Below are 19,015 nucleotides of genomic sequence, written 5' to 3' on the forward strand. Positions count from 1 at the left end.
AGGATGGCTCTAACTTGGCGAAACACTGTTCTGCGTGTGGATGTACACCAATTTTTGGCTAGGCTTCAGTTTTATCAAAATTTCGGGACAAAACCACGAGAGAAGTTATAGAATCATTCTACATTAAAAGGTGTGGCGAACGATGTGTCAGCGCCCTCTCCCTCACTTTGACCGACAAGGAATACTCCTATCTGTGTCACACGTTTCGGAACTAATGCTTTGGTCTATCTAAGGTTGTGGCGCTGTTTCAGGTTTTTGCGTACTATAAGTTTGGCGTGTGTTGTATCTTTATCTTTTTCTGCCGCATGTGCCTCGACCGCTGTTAAGTCTTGAAATGGTGTGTATAATGGGGGAGGGAATCCGACCACGTGTACTCTGGATGGTATATATTTGTATGTTTTCCAATAAACGAGTAGTTTCGAGTAAGCGCCGTGCTGTCTGCGTCTTTCTTCCTCCTTGTTTTTGAGCGCTTTTGTTTTCCACCAAGATGAACACATACCAACTAGCCCAACTTTCCGTTCTTCCCGCCCTATCCTTCACAAAACTCTCCACCTCAGCTCCCAGTCAAGTCACCCCACTCAATGATAAACCAAACTTTTTGCTTGCCGCAGATCTCTTCGCGGCTGAAAGAAGTCTGTGTAAGCCACTAACCACGCGAAGAACGCGTCACACACGAGAGCGTGCTTTAGAGCCTGTTTTTGCAAGGACTGGTTCATTTAAAAATATTTTTTTTTCTCGTACCATTCGAGACTGGAATTTACTTCCGGAATCAATTATGCAGCTGACAATTTTACCAGACCATTGGAGGAGCACTTGTCTTGTTGAACCGATAGTATTGACGTAATACAGTGATGATATCTGGTTTCATATCAGTGTGTTGTTATGATTGACGTTGCATTCTGTTCGGCTTCGTGATTTATACTGTCCATGTGCTGTTTTGCCTTATGTTGTTTTCCAGATACTGTTGCGTTTGTTGTTGTTGTTGGTGGTGGTGGTGGTGCTGCTGCTGTTGCTGTTGCTGTTGCTGTTGCTGTTGCTGTTGCTGTTGCTGTTGCTGATAACGACCAATGATCTTTGTATTCTTCCCTTGCCCATCCGCTAGGGCCATTCTGACCTGCAGTATTTTGAAATAAATAATAAATAAATAAGTACAAGCTGGGTTTTGCCTGCTCACATCTGTTCCCCCACGTGTTCCAAAAGCCATCCCATGGACTCGCAGACTTCTTCAAGATTTCAGAAGCTCCCACTTCTCTGTACCAGCGGTGACCTCGTTGTTTTTTGGCATATGGGCATTGCGTTTCAATTATAAACTTCAACAGCTATTTACCTGCCACATGTCTTCTGTTGCAGAAAAACCTCCGCAGCGAAGCATATGCGCGCTCTGAAGAATAAAACTTCGCTTGATCGTCGCTTGTGCAATTTTCTTCTATGTACCTCCTGCAGGGGGAGACAGGTTCCATGAAACTGCAAAGAAAATAAAGAAAAGGCATTTGTTTCGTTCGTTCTTACTCAGATTCTTTTCAGTGTTCACGTAAGAGCCGGCGTAAGATCTGCGCTGGCTTTTTTACTGTTGTTGGTGTTGGGGTTCACTACGAGTATACACGAACTTCTGTTGCGCCGAAACAACCGTGCGTTAAGATTTCAGATATCGCACAGAAGCCCTTCTTTCCTTTTTTATTGTGGTATCAGAATAAATTGAAGAGCCTAAATAACAGGTAGGGAAAGCCCGCCCCCCGAGGCTATCGCAGGCATTCTAATTGCAAATGAATGAGCAGACACCCGGGAGTATTTTTTTAGAATAGAGGGAACAAGCTTTTCAAAAGAGAAAACTGAAAATTACACAAGAACACATTTTCACACAAAAACCCGCGATATGCATAATACCATCAGTATCTCAGAGCCATCCCAAACATTGCCGTGTGTGGCCATAAAAGGAATTAAACCCATATATCTGGCCTGTTACATCATTACTGTCCTAATTTTACACTTGAGCAGCTGTGGCTGTCCAAACACAGTTCGCGAAGCACCTGCATCTCCCTTACTATTGTCTCTGAAGAGTCGGTTTAATTCGATGGTGCGAGGCACCGCCACTTGGAGAAACTCTCGCCAGCGAAGCTAGCAGCCTCTGGACGCCCGGCGGTTCGCCTGTGGCAGGAGCCATGGCGTCGAAAGCAGATAATGCAGACAACCGCGTTTACGAAAACACGCGCATCTATGGAGCTCTCTCAGAAGGTCGGAGCGCTGCAACAGTCCGGTCAACCGGCACGGAGACGTCATTCCATTGTTGGTCAAGCCACCTAGTCCATTTCCTGAAGATCGTACGTCACGGAGAGGTAGGAGCAGGTTCCCAGACAGACCGGCAGGCGGCTCAGTGGCCTCACGGGGGTAGGTTCCTGTCCCTACCGCTAGGGGAAGGAGACGTTGACGTTTGAGCCGAGAGAACAGAACGACATCTCCGCTTTTTCAGCAGATATCACGCTGTGTGAGACTGCAATTGGTTTTTTAGCCATTGTTGTGTTCACCAAAAAAATTCACCGCCCTGATGCTCAAAGGCTGTCAACTACGAAAGAAAAATCTGTTTGAAAATTTGTGTTGTGCATTCTTCCCTTAAAGTCCTCTTCCGGCATACGAAAAACTCCGTCCCCTCTGCTGAAACACCCTGTTCCTCAATGGATGCGATTGGAAATGGTAGCCATCCCTCAACACTGAAAAGATACATTACAGCTTGCCTTATAAATGCAATAAGTCGACGCTCCCATTGAGAAGCTTGGAGCTCTATAAACTATTTTTTCCGTGGAGCACCCGCTTGTGCGTCGCAGCTCAAGAGTTGTATAAAAACCAGCAAGCTATGTGCGACTTCACGGCAGAATTCAAGACACAAATCCTTGATCCTGCTTTGTGCCAGTTCTTCGTGACTAACCACGTAAACGCTCTTTCAGCAATGCACGAGCGTCTATCAAAAGGTCTTATTTGTCTACAAAACGGCTGGCTGTATTGTAAGTGCTCAAACTTGGTACGAAGGCAGCTTTTGATGACCTGTATTTCCTAGTAGAATGCGACCAACGGCAATTCCGTGGCATTTGTTGCAACATGTTGCAACATGTGGCGGGGCACAGCACCGCCACATCTACGATGCTCACAGTGCTTCTACAATTCCAGGTGCTGACGTGCCTGGTGCCTGGAGCCGTTTGCCCTTACTTCACCGCCCAAAGTCCCTCCGGAACCACCTACCAGCACGAAGAAAGTTCTCCGCCCGCCGCACATCCCCCTTCCAAGTTAAATGTCACCCGCCACCCGCTTTTAGCACGAGCCTGGCACACCGCCTGGCAACCTTGGCCCTCTCCGACGCCAGCAACCACGGGACCGGATCGAGCGCTACATAAACAGCCAGGAATCGCCGACTGCTCGGGGCACAGCACCGCCACATCTACGATGCTCACAGTGCTTCTACAATTCCAGGTGCTGACGTGCCTGGTGCCTGGAGCCGTTTGCCCTTACTTCACCGCCCAAAGTCCCTCCGGAACCACCTACCAGCACGAAGAAAGTTCTCCGCCCGCCGCACATCCCCCTTCCAAGTTAAATGTCACCCGCCACCCGCTTTTAGCACGAGCCTGGCACACCGCCTGACAACCTTGGCCCTCTCCGACGTCAGCAACCACGGGACCGGATCGAGCGCTACATAAACAGCCAGGAATCGCCGACTGCTCGGGGCACAGCACCGCCACATCTACGATGCTCACAGTGCTTCTACAATTCCAGGTTTGTTACCTCACCTGCTCAAAAGAATTCAGAAGTGATGACAGATGTATAGTGGTGGTGTCGTGCCCCTACGACTTGAAGTGTCGCGGAGTGATGCCGTTGTGTCGCGATGCGTTTGTCCTCCATTTGCTGTGCGAAATTTTGTTAATACTATCCGGTGATGTTGAGGTTAACCCCGGACCCTCCCCTAGTGCTGAACTTTTACCTATCCTTGACGCTATCAAACGAATAGAGAGTGTTCAAGCCGCAATTCGCATAGATCTTGAACAAATTAAATCAGCACAGACTGCCCAAGAAAACCTTATAGCTGAGATTCTGAACCGCTCCAACACATCAGATACAAGTCAACAAAACCAAGGTATCTCGACTGCTGTAAACACTATCGACCGACTGGAGCATGCCATCACTACCCTAAAAGCCGCGAACATTGACACCAACAACCCTATGCGCAAAGACAACCTTATTTTCTTTGGCATTGGTGATTCCGATAAAGAACCTTGGAGCGATTCAGAGAACAAAATTCTAGACCTGTGCAAAAATACTCTTGAACTAACCCTAAGTGCTAGCGATATAGAGCGTGCACACCTCCTCGGAAAATTTTCTGCAACAAAAAAACGCCCTATAATAGTAAAACTGGCTCACTTCAAGACGAAAGAAAACATATTGGCTTGCGGACGTAAGCTGAAAGATACATGTTTTGCAATAAGAGAAGACTTTGCCCCGAGTACGCGCTTTGCACGCTCTAAATTGCTAAAATTTATCAAGCCCCAAAAATGCGCGTTTAAGCTTAGCCTGGACAAACTACACGTAGGTAGCAGATGTTACTCTTACGACGCTGCATCCGACAGCGTTATTGAACACCCCACAGCACCAAACAGCAATACACTAACAGCCCCTACAGATACCTTATCTGAGCCACCCCAGTGACGAACAAGAAATGCTACCCTCTCTTCCTCCAAAAACCGACCTCACTCATTCCTTAACATTAGTGTGCTTTTCACCAACATCCGCAGCATAATCCCAAAACGTGACGAACTCGAAAGCTTCATAGACGATACCGCAGCCGATATCGTCTTGTTAACCGAAACGTGGCTTAACAAGGACGTCAGGGACTGTGAAGTTTTTCCATCCAACCCCAGTTTAACCATATATCGACGTGACAGACATGACAGACGAGGGGGAGGAGTACTGATTGCCGTTAGAAACAGCTTACTATCGTCACTATACACTCATGACGACAACATTGAACTAACATGGGTATGCGTGCAGAGTACAATTGGCAAAATAGTGTTTGGAATCTGTTACCGTCCACCAGATAGTAGCCCCTCCTTTTGTGATAACTTACGTATTTCCCTAGAACAAATAAAAAAAGATATACCCGAGGCACCAATCTTCCTTTTCGGAGATTGTAATCATCCCAGCATAAATTGGCCGCTACTTTCAGTACCCAACAAATCACCACATAGCGAACCGAAGCAGTTTCTTGAATTTACTCTGGACTTTAATCTGCACCAAACCGTAACATGCCCTACAAGGGGCGACAACACCCTAGATCTCTTATTAACATCTAGCCCTGAAAACATAAAAAATGTGACTTTGCTCCCTGACCTCAGCGACCATAGTCTACTTCATATCAGCATTTCATTGCCCATAAAAAAGAACGCCCCGACGCAAACATCAATCGCAGATTACAAGAAAGCTAACTTCGACGCATTTAACCGTGAACTTGCACTCTTCTACGACGATTTTCGACGCTTATACTCTGCTCGCTCGGTCAACACCAATTGGGAATTATATAAAAACACAATGCTGAACTTAAAAAACAGACATATTCCCACTATCCTTGTAAATACAGACAAAAATAACCAGTGGTTGGTTTACGCAGCGTCTAAAACGCCTACTTAACAAGAAAAAACGCCTTTATCGGAAAGCAAAGCTTCTTAATAACCCCATCGTTTGGGATCAGTACGAATTGATTGCTAATGAATATATTAAAGAACTGAAAGCTTCCAAAGACAAATTCTTCTCAACTGACCTCTTATCAATCCTACACTCTAACCCTCGTAAATTCTTTCAAATTATCTCCCCGCCAGATCGTCAAACGCAGCTTCAGCTATCAAACGCAGACAACGAATTAATCGAAACTGGAAAATGTGCTACAGCCCTTAACGACTTCTTTACGTCAGTGTTTTCACCTGCTCAAAGCTTTAATCTTACCCAATTACCACACTACTCGCCTACCATAATGCCTGATATCCATATTAACGTTGACGGAATAGCTAAGTTAATAAACTCTCTCAAATTATCGTCCTCGGCCGGTTGCGATCAAATCAGCAGCAAACTACTTAAAAACACAATTTCCCTGTCAAGCGCAATACTAACCTTGATCTTCCAACAATCGCTAAGCACTGGTGAGGTTCTCCACGATTGGAAAAAAGCACAAATCATTCCCATCCATAAGTCTGGAGACCGATCAAAAGCAACTAATTACCGTCCGATTTCATTAACCAGCATCCCATCCAAACTGCTAGAACACATTATAGCAACCAATTTAGTGAACTATCTCGAATCAATTAACTTCTTTTATGCCCACCAGCATGGTTTTAGAAAACTATTATCATGCGAAACTCAGCTCTCAGAATTCACCGACGATATCTTGCAACATATGGACGATCATCTACAAATTGACGCCATCTTCCTCGACTTCTCGAAGGCCTTCGACCGTGTCCCACACAATCACTTGCTTGCAAAATTATCTACTCTTGGAATCCCCCCGACACTGATAACTTGGATAGAACATTTCTTAAAAGGACGCGTACAATACACAACTGCTAACTCCCATGATTCGCAAATTTCTAGTGTTACATCCGGTGTCCCCCAGAGAGCAGGCTTATCCCCCCTATTATTTTTAATCTACGTCAACGACCTGCCATCTAACACAAAAACCAGACTCCGTCTTTTTGCGGATGACTGCGTCATCTACAATCCCATTCGTAACCCTAGCGATTCCACTGATCTTCAGGAAGACATTGACACTATCGTTGCATGGTGTGCAAAATGGCTCATGCCTCTTGACCTTAATAAGTGCCAATCCATGTCCTTTTCTCGTAAACGCAGCATCACACATCACGCATACCATATCAGTTCAAATGAAATAACTCGAACAGACTGCTATAAGTATCTAGGCGTTCACTTGACATCGTCATTATCATGGGTCACTCACATTGAAACAATATGCGCACACGCCTCACGCACACTTGGCTTTTTGCGCCGCAATCTCAGATCTGCATCACCAGCTGTTAAAAAACTTGCATATCAGACATACGTTCGGCCTAAATTGGAATACGCTTCATCTATCTGGCACCCCTCACAAGCATATCTCACCTACGAACTAGAATCCATCCAGAATCGCGCGGCTCGCTTCATCATGTCAAACTACTCGCGTAAATCTAGCATCACTGAACTCAAACGCACACTTGACCTTCCATGTCTCCAATCACGTCGAATCATATAGCGTCTCTGCTTGCTTCACTCGTTCTACTATCACCCAATAGCCCGGCACCCCCGACTTCAACCCCCTCCCAGAATCTCGCCGCGCCTCAACTATAGCAAACCAATCGCACACATTCAGTGCCGCACATCATCGATGAAAGATTCTTTTTTCCCTCATGCAATAACCCTGTGGAATACCCTGCCCGACAGTATTGTTTCGTCCGCTGACCGCGCGACTTTTCGCGAGAAACTAGCAGTGCATTTCACTTAAATGGTTTTTGTTAAAATGACTTGCTAGTTGAACCATGTTTGTAACAAACTTTTAGTGACCCATGCATTCTGATGCTTATTACTTATGTATATTGCTCTTTCATTTGTAGTCGATGATTTTGAATATTTTTCTGCTTGCTTGTTTCGTTTCTGAGCGATGTTTTTGGTTCCCTTTCTTCGTCTTTTCTTCCTTTTTTTCGGCCACTTGTGTGATAAAGAGTCCCTCACATATTGTTTGCCCCCGCCTTATGTAATGCCTCCGGGCCCTTAAGGCTTCAATAAATGAAATGAAATGAAATGAAACATAACCGATTAACATTGTGTGGGCTTTCTGGTTTTTTGGCACATCTCTGCATTGGCGGGAAAGGAATACTGGCAAGCTTGGAGCACAATATGCCAAAACAGGCTGTCGATATATACCAGCAAAACCAAAGCACTGATGTCGTTGTTCATGCTTAAACAAAACAGACCTTAAAATGTTGCCGAGTCAAGGCTGAATCATGGAGGGAAGGAAAAATATATTTGAAGAAGCTAAAATTGTGAACTTTTCAATTCCAACTATAGATCGAATTCTTCAACAAAGTGTCTACAACTCCTTCAAATCGGTTACATTATCATCATCATCAGACTATGTACGCCCACTGAAGGACAAAGGCCGCTCCCATGGATCTCCATTGATCCCGGCCCTGTGCTGACTGCCACCAATTTATCCCCGCGAACTTCTTGATTTCAGTTGCGCATCCAACTTTGTGCCGCCCCATGCCATGCTTTCCTTCTCTAGGAATCCACTCTGTTACCCTCAATGACCAACGGTCATCTTGCCTCCACATTACATGCCCTTACCTTACCCACTTCTTTTCATTTTCCAATAATATGTCCTTGACATGCGTTTGTTTCCTGAACCCCTTAACATGCGCTTGTTCCCTAACCCACTCCGCTCTCTTCTTGTCCATTAATGTCAAACCTATCATCTTCCGTTCCATTGTTCGCTTAATCGACCTCAATTTAAGCTGAACCCTCTTAGTGAGCCTCCAAGTTTCTGCCCCGTTGGGGAGTACCGGTAAGATGCAGCTGTCATACACTTTCTTCTTCAGGGATAATGGTAGGCTGCCATTCATTATCTGGGAATGCCTGCCAAATGCACTCCACCCCATTCTAATCCTTCTAATTATCTCTGACTCCCGGCTGGGATCCGGGTGACTACTTGGCCTGAGTAGATATATTCCGTTACCACTTCCACTGCAAACCGCTGAGCTCTCGCGAGGTTATTAAGCAATACTTTACTTTTCGGCATATTGCCTTTCAGGCCCACGATTCTACTCTGCTTGTCCAGTGCGATAATCATGCTTGGCAATTGGTCGCCCTAGTAACTTAGCAAGCCAAGTCATCAGAAAACCTGAGGTTACTCAGGTAATCCCTGTTAACCCTTACGCCCATTTGATCCCAATCCAATGTTCTGAATACCTCTTGTAAACGTGCTGTGAATAACATTGAATGAGATTGTGTCTCCTTGTCTGACGCCCTTCTTTATAGGTATTTTACTGCTCTCTTTATGTAGGACGATGGTAGCTTTGTACCCATTGTAGATATCGTCTGGTATTCGTACGTAATGCTCATCTACACCCTGATTCCGCAATGCCTGAATGACTGCTAAGGTTTCGACAAGTCAAACATCCCATACGCCAATTGCGATTAGATGATATCTGCACACAAACCTGTCACCTTCCTTTACATCCTCTCGCATAGAAATGTAACCATTTGTCCGCATGTGACTACTGTCTCGAAGATCCTCTCTGCAGAGCAATTCCTGTTCCGGCTATTCGAACCACGCCGCTACGGCTTTTTAACTACTACGGCTGTACATTTTATTCATCTTCTACGAGCCTGAATGATTGGCGATGACATGGGTCACGTCCGCGTAGCATATATGCTACGCGGCTAGCATATATACTACCACTTACCTGCACAGCTTCTCGTAATCTTCCGTAGCAATCTCTTCCGGGGATTTGTTTTCGGGTAGGAGGTCCCGTAGTCTGTGTTCGTTGAATTGGTCGTAGCATTCGTAAATGGTTAGCGAATCGCAGCTCGGCGTCGGTCGCAACGACAACACTGCGGACGTAAATATTCGCGTTACAAACTTAAACAAACAACCATATGAGAGTGTCTGTTACTAGTGTTTCTGCAAGGGCAGTGTTAAAGGGGCCATGAAACCAAAACGGACGTTTGAATCATCAACGAAACTGCGTCGTGCAATAACATGATACCGATTTAAGCGCAAATTTCTAACAAATACTCGATATATGGAAGGGAACACATAATGCAGCGGCGATACCCCAGCCACTCTCAGGAGATTCATCCATAACGTGACAAAATTTTATTTGTGCGACTGGCGGATGTGCGTCACCGGCAAGTTGCACTTCTGGTTCATAGTAGCGAGGCTTTTAGCTCCGTTGGATATTATCACTTTAATGCTAACGTGCAATTAACACGCTGACACTAACTGCGTTTTAGTGCTGGTCCATAATACATCACTCCTGCCCCAATTACATCACTGTGGCGCAAAATTTTAATATCTTCCTGAATTTCTTGCGTTTTCTCGGTTACAAAACGTCTTGCGTGGCTGAAATAGAGCGTAAAGATGTACCGCAGGCTAATATTTTTCAATTCGAAGCAAGTTGTATATTGTCTTGATGGCTCTAAACAAACCAGCTGAAAATTTATAGGCGAAAGTTGTCGCCACCCACGCCACATGCTTCAGTAACACTTCCATTTCTCTGTACGCACCAAATTATCTCCTAAAATCCGACAAATTGTGAAGTTCCTAACTTGAAAGGACCTACATTGTCGAAACAGAAGTGAAAATACAATTAAGCATTGGTAATAAATTGCGTAAATCCTATTTCACTAACGTGCATATGTTGCAAATTGCTTGAACATATTATCGCTTCTAACATTTACTCTCACCTCGAAAGCAATAACTTTTTCTTTGATAACCAGCACGGCTTCAGAAAAGGGTTTTCTTGTGACACGCAGTTATTTGTATTTACCACTGACTTGCACAATAACATGGACAATAACTTGCAAACTGACTGTATTTTTCTTGATTTTTCTAAAGCTTTTGATCGTGTCGCCCATTGCCGTTTAATCTCTAAATTGTCCGCCCTTCGACTAGATTCTTTAACATTATCTTGGCTTCGTAACTTTCTTTTTATGCGGGAACAGTTCACGGTAGTAAATGATTATACGTCGCCGCTGTCCCCAGTCACTTCGGGTGTGCCTCAAGGCAGCGTTCTCGGTCCCCTACTCTTCTTAATATTTATTAATGATTTGCCTTCACGCGTCACATCTTGCATGCGCCTTTTTGCTGACGACTGCATAATTTACCGGAAAATAAATGACCCCACTGACCACGTAACGCTTCAAAAAGACCTAAACCTTATCTGCGATTGGTGTAACACATGGCAAATGTCTTTAAACTTAACTAAATGCCAGAAAATATCCTTTAGCCGAAAACACAATAACTCTAACTTTTCGTATTTCCTGAACAACCATTTAGTTTCTGAGGCACTAACATATAAATACCTAGGCGTGCTCCTAACAGCAAATCTTTCATGGTCCACCCACATTAACGCCATATGTGCTAAAGCCTCACGATCATTAGGATACTTACGCCGAAATTTGCATACTTCTCCGTCTAACATTCGTCAACTAGCCTATAAAACATTTGTATTACCACAACTAGAATTCACGTCCTCAGTTTGGTCCCCCTATCAAAATTATTTAGTTGACAAACTAGAAGCCGTACAAAATCGCGCAGCCCGGTTTATATCCAAATCATATGACTTCAGTTCAAGCATAACAAAAATAAAACATAATCTTTCACTAGAACCATTGCATATCCGACGGCAAATCGCGCTTCTATGCATGTTCCACAAATACATTAATCGTGCCAGACCCTCCCCATTATCCACTGTAACCCCTCTTTCCACATCACGCAGATTATTTAATCAACGCAGCTTCACCAGAATCTACGGCACCACAAACTCTTTCAATTCATCTGCTCTCCCACGTGCTATCCGGTTGTGGAACGATCTGCCTGATAATATCGTATCGCTGACTAACCCAGAAACATTCCGTCATCAGCTGCACAAGCATTTTTACATGTGAAACCACCAAACAGGAACGCTGGCAATCCTTTCTGTTAGCACCATGATGTTTTCCTTTTTCTTTCTTTTTTTTTTTTTTTGCGGTTGCGGCTACCACACTAGATGTTATTATTGCTTGTTCTTATTGTCTTGCCACTCTTGCTAGCTGTTATCATGTTCTTTTTTTCTTGTTTCACTGACGTGTTGCTGTATTATATATCTAGTTTTTGTATAATTTCTCTTGTTATTTTTTGTCTATCTGCTGTTTTTGCCCCCCTTACCCAATGCCCCCGGGCCTGTAAGGTATTTTGAATAAATAAATAAATAATGGTCTCTTTGCGCCGTGGTGGGAATAAGGGCTGCGGAACAATTCGCACTATGAATTTCTATAGCCGATACTCTCCATGCGAATTCCTATTCCAGCGTGCGAAGGAAGCCACGGCTACCCGGAAAGACTTCAATAAAATGAGAAGAGTAATTACTCTCCCCCTCCAGACACACAATGTGGGCTCATCCGATCCTTATGTTAGTGGGGCCCTGAACGAAAAGGAATGCCGGCGTTTACATGACTGGGTATTTGTTCCTCGCTCATCGTTCCATGCCCCTGTAATTGGTTGGAAGCAGGATTAACCACTATATTCTAAGGTCACACGCCTGGTATTCTAAGCTCGTACTATTAAGCTCCGTCGCCAGGTGCTTTGGTCGCAGTACTATAAAGTCATGCACAATAAAACCATTCGGCCTACTCTCTCATCTAAAGTACTCTCTTCACACACTATCCGAGGAATCTCTAGCAGCACCGCCATGACGTTACTTAGCATGTGACAGCACGGCGTATTGGCTACAGAAAGCGACATTCCGTTTCAAAGTCAGAAGAGACAGGGCACTTCCTCGTATACCTAGCGCCGTGTAGTGGTTAGCTTCGAACACTGCCGCAATATTCGTGATCAACTGCTAAGACCAGCAGGCTGTTCAACCACCGTGACTGATCGGGTAGCGTCGAGGTTTTCAGCGCTTGGATTCTAACGCTTACACCATTGATTCGAGCCCCAGCAAGTGAAACGTTTTTCTTCCAGCAAGCACCAAGCTATCCCGGAGTGAATACATCTCAACCTAGAGAGCGCCCCAAGATCGCTCTTGTTGTGATATAATGTTTATCAACTTCATACATGGATATTAGAAGTCTGCGTACTTTGATGACTTGAAGCATGTTTTTTTTGTAAATAAGAGTTCTTTAGTGCCTTTTTGGTCATTCTCTGTGTGCACAAGGGCATATAACCACGTTTATTTAACGTTCCGTACACCACCAGAAGGGCACGCCGTGCAAAGACTAGAAAATGAAATGTCGCCGGCAGCAAGTCACATCCGTCGGGCAATACACAAATTCTCCAGTAGACCATCATGCTGCTTCGAGTAGCAACAATCAATCGGTAAAGTGATCTCCTCGCGATGTTAAATGCGTAAGCACTTCTATCTGAGCCGAACGCTGATACCGGTATGGCCGTTTGTAAAGCTTCATGTGCACACTTTGACCGCATACAAAAATATAGGCGTCGTAAATAAAAATATGAAGATGCTGGGGCCTTTATATTTTCAGGTACAACGCCTGTATTTCCGCTGTGAAAATGTGTTTCCAGCAAGATATTTATGTTTAGAGCGAAGCTGTCTCAGGGCGGCTTGATGTAATAGCGTTTTAGATGCAAAGCATCTCTTGCTCGGGGCTATGTCCGGCGTACGTCCGTTGTCCGCACCTCTCCCCCTAAGCTATAAAAAATTAAATCCAACAATTCCCAAGACCAAGTTTCTGCAATTTTTTTCACAGAATGTCACGCATGCCTCACTGTAATGAAATTATACGCACGCCCGTACGTCTAGGTGTGCCTCCCACCTCCTCTTTCCCACTTGACATAAACTCCGGCTAAGCCGTAACAGATAACGCCAGAAATCATAGACGGCTTGAGAGACATTGTGCAGCTGCGCAAGTTCCCTATGGATCCGCCTCTACCTGGTATTCACGTGAAAGCAGGAAATAATTTCATGATGGGTCATGTTTTACGTTGGTCTACAAGCAAAAAACTGGCAAAGCTTGCACTAAGCGTAGCGCAGGGCCTGAACCATAGCGAATCTGCAGGACTCCTTCCTACGTGAACACGGAAGGACACATCCCCACGCATTTGTACAAGTTTGAAATGGTTTATTTACATGTTCTGTCATCGCTTTGCACTGGGCTAGTACTAGTCATTGTCATACGCATCAATATCGTCGTGTTCCTCATGCCAAGCATAACATGCGGGGTAGCGCTTGGCGACAGCTTGCGAGCAACGGCGGCGCGTACGTGCACGACGCCTGCGCGGCGTTTCTGGAGTTGTGCCAAGGTTCCGTGGAACAGGTGTTGCACCAGCTGTGGCGTTGTTGGTTTCTGGGCAGCGCGAGGCGCTGCTGAAGATCTTTGCCATCGTTTTTTTTTTTTTTTTTTTGCTAAGGCCACTGCGCTAGCCGGGGGCACTCGTCGGTTGCTGCGAGGTACGTGTTCACGAGCGCTCGGAATTTTCTCGCTCATCGGGGGTGTAGCCAGTTTTCTGTAGCGCAAGCTACAGTACGCTACCTCGGGCAGTCTTCGCCGGGTGACCAGTTTTGCCCTTGAGCGCTAGAGGTCAAACCACACCTCCTACCGCAAGCGCCCGGCAAGGAGCAGCGGCCCGATAACGTGGAGAGATAGGCAGCAGCGGAGATATAGGCGGGTAGGGAAAGGACACGTGCGCGGGACCCGTGCGCGAGACGCGCCGGAGGAAGGCGAGGAGGCCGCCGCAGCTGCGCTTAGTGCGCGCCATGACGGAAGGCCACGAGGCCACTTGCGGCACAGAACCGTGTGCGATAGGCGAAGACGAACATCCAGCTGTGGCCACTCGTACAGCATCGAGGTTTAAACAACGACGCCGTGGGACGAAAAAGAGGAAAAACGGTACTGTTGCGTACAGCTTCGCTACTTTCAAGTCTTACGCATTAGTGTGAGCTTCCTTAATTTTTTTTTTCTAAACCCACTCCCCGGGCCGGGGATGCTCGGCGCTCGCCGCGGGGCGCGCACTCCCGAGTGCTCGGCCTGCATTTTCTTGGTATTTTTAACGGGTTACGCGCCGCACATTACGGGCAGCTACAACAGCTCCATGTTAAAACGATTTTGCACGTACTTCACGGCTCATCTCCATTGACAACACGGTGAATTTCTTACTAACAATGGGATAGCTTTCCGCTCATTAATTTGAAGTTACATAATGATGAGCCGGGCAACATTTTTGCTACAATGTGTGGCAAAAAAGTTAAGCTAGGTATCAGTAGTTAAGAGTGTGTGTTGCGCACAGCGTGTGGACTTTACACAGTACATCAACTTGGATGTATTGTATTGATAAGTGAGTCTATAAGAGGAAACCCTTATCCACTCTTTCTACGCAGTAATATCTTCTACTACTTGCCCCGAAGCGATAATAATATTGCATCCACGCCAAGTGCGACATCCTTGTCCAATTCCTTCTACTTGGTAGTAGCCATGTGACTATTTCGCAACACCACCTATTCGGTTCGTACATTTCTTCCCGGTCACTGGCGCATGTCTCCTACTTGCTAACAGCTACTCCATCTTCGCATGTTCAATTTAGATGTGTATTTGATACACACTTTAAATCATACTGCCCGGTATTATCAGCATCGCTAGTTAGTTGTTCTTTTCACTGACATTCGCAGAGCAGGGTTAGCTGTGCTAGCAGCGTAACGGCTTAAAGGAGCCATGAAGACAAAATACAAGTTTGGTTTATTATAAAGACTGCTTAGTCCCGATAACAATGATACCAATATCATCGCAATCTTCGAACAAATAACGGAGATATTAGCGAAAACGTGTGAAGCAGTCGCGACCCCCTAGCCAATTTCCCGCAACTTTTCTATGACGTCACGGAACCTTGTTTCTGCGATTGGCGGCCGCCTAACTGACCTGTCGCGACGACACATGACTGGACGTCTGTAATGGGGCCTCTAGTTCCATTTGACCGCATCGCTTGAATGCTAACGTGCAGTTACGCACTGAAAATTATGTTTTATTGTTTGCCCGTATGACGTCATTTATTCTCATAACACGTCATTGTGGCGCAAAATTTGAAAGTTTTTAAATACTTCTTGCTTTTTTTTCGTTAAAAAACATCTTTTTGGGGCTGTAATGGAGCTTAGTGAGATACTGAATCCTAGTTCTTTCAAATTACACGAAGTAGTATTTTCTCTTCATGGACCCTTTAAGTTACGCTTGTGCGATATGTAAACTTGCCTACTTTTCTTTACGGCACTACATGCGTCGCATAGGCAGCTCCCACTGCCCGGTTGAAATGAGGCTTGTTTATCATCCCTGCAATATTTACAACCACGTGTGTCAGCCTTTTGCTATTCTCGGCTGCGATGACGCCCACCTTGAACTCACGCTTATCTCCACTGTTCACACGGAAGCGTCTGTGAACACCGCCTAATCAGGCCATGTGCCAGCTGCACCCTCCACAGGTGGGCTCTTCCACTGATATCAAGCATATTGTCGACCTTGCCGTGAGACGGTATCGGTGCTTGATAAGACTGCCTCGTCGTTTGGCAAGAGGTTTTATCTCTTTTCCTCTTCTTTGTGCTATTGCTGGAGTGCTTTCAATCCTGAAGTGCACTTCACAACGACGCACGCATGGCTGACAGAGAACGCTCTAGCGGTGGGTAAGACCATTTCTAACGGAAATTGGCCGGCGCGGGATTCTGTTCTGCACCGTAGGCGCTGTCAGACTCTATACGTCCAGCACATACATTGTGTGGCATTCATGCCCATTAGCGTGCGCTGGCCACGCAGGAAAGGTAGGAGGTGTCGCTCTAGGACTTTCAAAGAAGCAGTGTAGAGGTACTTTTTTTATATAAATGAACCAACCTACAATGTTAATGGATGCGATTTTTTTTTCCTGGGAAATAGTTATTCCGTGTGTAGAGAATGCTTGGCAAGAAGCACACAGGTGGTGGGCAGCGCCAGAGACGCAATTTCGCGACTATGACCAGTTGTAGTTTGTCAGAATTTGCGGAAGCTTTATGTCATCGCTAAACTTTTTGGCGTAAATTGCAAGTGGGAAGATTACTATAACTCGGTCATTAAGTATTTTTTTTTACAAAATTGAGTATTTATATATTACAAGCGGGCAATAATAGCCCCAACACAGTCATCTAGAAAGCTGGGAACACAAACTTGGCACATTTTACTCCAAGGGACGATTTTGAAACCCCTGTCAAATTTTCGTCACCGCAGAGATGAGGTACGTGAAACGACTGATTAATAACGTATATGCACGGTTTTCAGAGCAGCCACTCTTTTCTTTTCATAGAATAGAAGATGCTAGCAGCGATTTGTATGGGCTTCCTCCACTTTTTTATCATTTATTACTAGTGGCACTTGCAACTGGCACTTAACCTCATAGTAACACTGGGGCGTTACAACACCGGGAAGGATACACCACTACAGGAAAAAAAAACAAAGCGGATAACTACCTCTTTGTACGCTTTCCCAAACGCTGTAGGCTTTATGGCAAGAATACCGTCTCGGCGCATCCGAATACGGCAATGATTTGTCGTGTTTTGCGCCTACGATACATAATTTATCACCAGTAATAGCACTTTCAGCACTTTCGATTTAACGTGGTATCACCTCAGTCGGTCCTGCACCAGCGAGAAGCTGCCGGTTCGTGTCACTGAACGCTGCGCTTTACGTGGCTGGAAACGCAAACGGTTCCTTTTGCAAGAAAATTCGGTATCCTAAATGACCCCCGTCCTCTCAATTGGACAGCAATTTTTAACCATGGCACGGAATCCCAAGTACAGCTTCGGCGTTAAACAAATAGAAATAAATTTCAAACGTCTGTGCTGTTTCATCCGCCCGACGTGACTATTCCAAAACAACTTTAAGCACACTTGTTGGGGTGAATACAGCTTTAACTGTAGGTGAACATTTTGCAATGTTCTTCATCTTTTGAGCTTCCTCTCGCTCCAATATTTTAAGCACGAATCTTCCTCCTGCTTCTCATGGCACGGAAAAACTTCGGGTCTTTCCACAAAGCAATACACAAGCTGGGCCACAGCGATCTTACTTTTAAGTGAAACGGTTGTGCCAAATTAAATTACAAAACAAGAAGATAGGTTTCTGTCTCAACTGTGACTAAGCCACGCGATCGAAATTCTCCTCAGCTTTTAATTGTCGAACTCTACTTTTTCTTCAAAACATGCCGGATGCAGTAATCACTAGAGACAAAGGTTGTGCACTTTGTCTCTTTATGTTAACTTTCTGTGCCTCCTGTTCGTGTTCAAAAACGTACAGTGAAAAATACTCATTTACGCTTAGCACTTAGCCTACGCTAAAGCTGTCAATTCTCAACCAAAAAGGAACGCGAATGGGAAGCAACAACAACTCTCGTCTACGCCTGGAGTCATAATAGGCATGAAGTTTGGACGACAGTGCTTCAGGCTCACCTGCAGGTACCAAATAAAGTATGGATCCGCCTAAAAGGAGATGGACATTTGGGCACACCATCGTCAGACCATCTGGTAACATCCACAGCTAGCTTCGGGCAGCAGTACGGCTAGTTGCAAGCCCTTACGCTGAATGACGGTTCGCTACCTTCCAACGAACCAACCTCTTCTTCCACGCAGCTCACTCTACGTGTTCAGCGTTTATGAAGCATCTTTGCTTTCGCTTTTCCCATTATATACCGAACAGGCCCCTCTACCACGCCGCTCCGATAAAAGATAAGCACACGCGTTTAGCTGCCCCTCCCGCCAGTTCTGCAGCAATGGGGGCTATGGTGTGTTCACAGCGTCACCAATAAACAGCGGGCAGAAAGAGGGCTTGTTTATACTCTCTCTCTCTCTGTGTCCGGAATATGTCTCTAGAGGTGTGAGCATCATGGAATACGAACTATTCGGGGTACCCGACGCTTTTCGATTAACGTCTTGTTCCATTCCAATGTCAACAACAGTGAGGTGCGTGTTATTTCAGTGGTATGCAAGGTTAGGTGACAACCAATGGCGTCAGTATTATTTCTGCGCCTTAACAGCGGAGCTGTAAGAGGCTAGGCAATAACCAATACGACGTGCGTCGACAGACTGCGTAACAAGATTTCCCGTCCACAAAAATTAATCGTGCGGCAACGTCAACTTTACGATGAATCTCAAGTAGCTCTCCGTCGAATGTAGGTATACATTGAAAAACGTCATTCTGAAATTACCAGCTGGGACGACCAGTTCCATTTACTTGTCTTATTAATTAGCTCACAGTGAAGTTAGCATTACAGAAT

General features: G+C 45.3%; 1 protein-coding gene across 1 annotated transcript in view; it reads right to left on the minus strand.

Annotated features, from left to right (window-relative positions):
• The window catches only part of LOC144158670 (uncharacterized), a 33,069-nt gene extending 14,681 nt beyond the window's left edge, over window positions 1-18,388 (minus strand). Inside the window, exons 1-3 of the mRNA XM_077689703.1 lie at window positions 18,192-18,388; window positions 9,483-9,630; window positions 1,328-1,464 (exon numbers count right to left, since the gene is read on the minus strand). Of these exons, the coding sequence (XP_077545829.1) occupies window positions 1,328-1,464; window positions 9,483-9,630; window positions 18,192-18,273 (367 nt within the window). The 5' untranslated portion in view covers window positions 18,274-18,388. The remainder of the gene's footprint in view (window positions 1-1,327; window positions 1,465-9,482; window positions 9,631-18,191) is intronic.
• Window positions 18,389-19,015: the final 627 nt, after the last annotated feature.

The sequence above is a fragment of the Haemaphysalis longicornis genome, unplaced genomic scaffold (genome assembly GCF_048455015.1).
Source record: "Haemaphysalis longicornis isolate Haplotype H1 unplaced genomic scaffold, Haemaphysalis longicornis Haplotype H1 scaffold_10, whole genome shotgun sequence".
NCBI lineage: Eukaryota > Metazoa > Arthropoda > Arachnida > Ixodida > Ixodidae > Haemaphysalis > Haemaphysalis longicornis.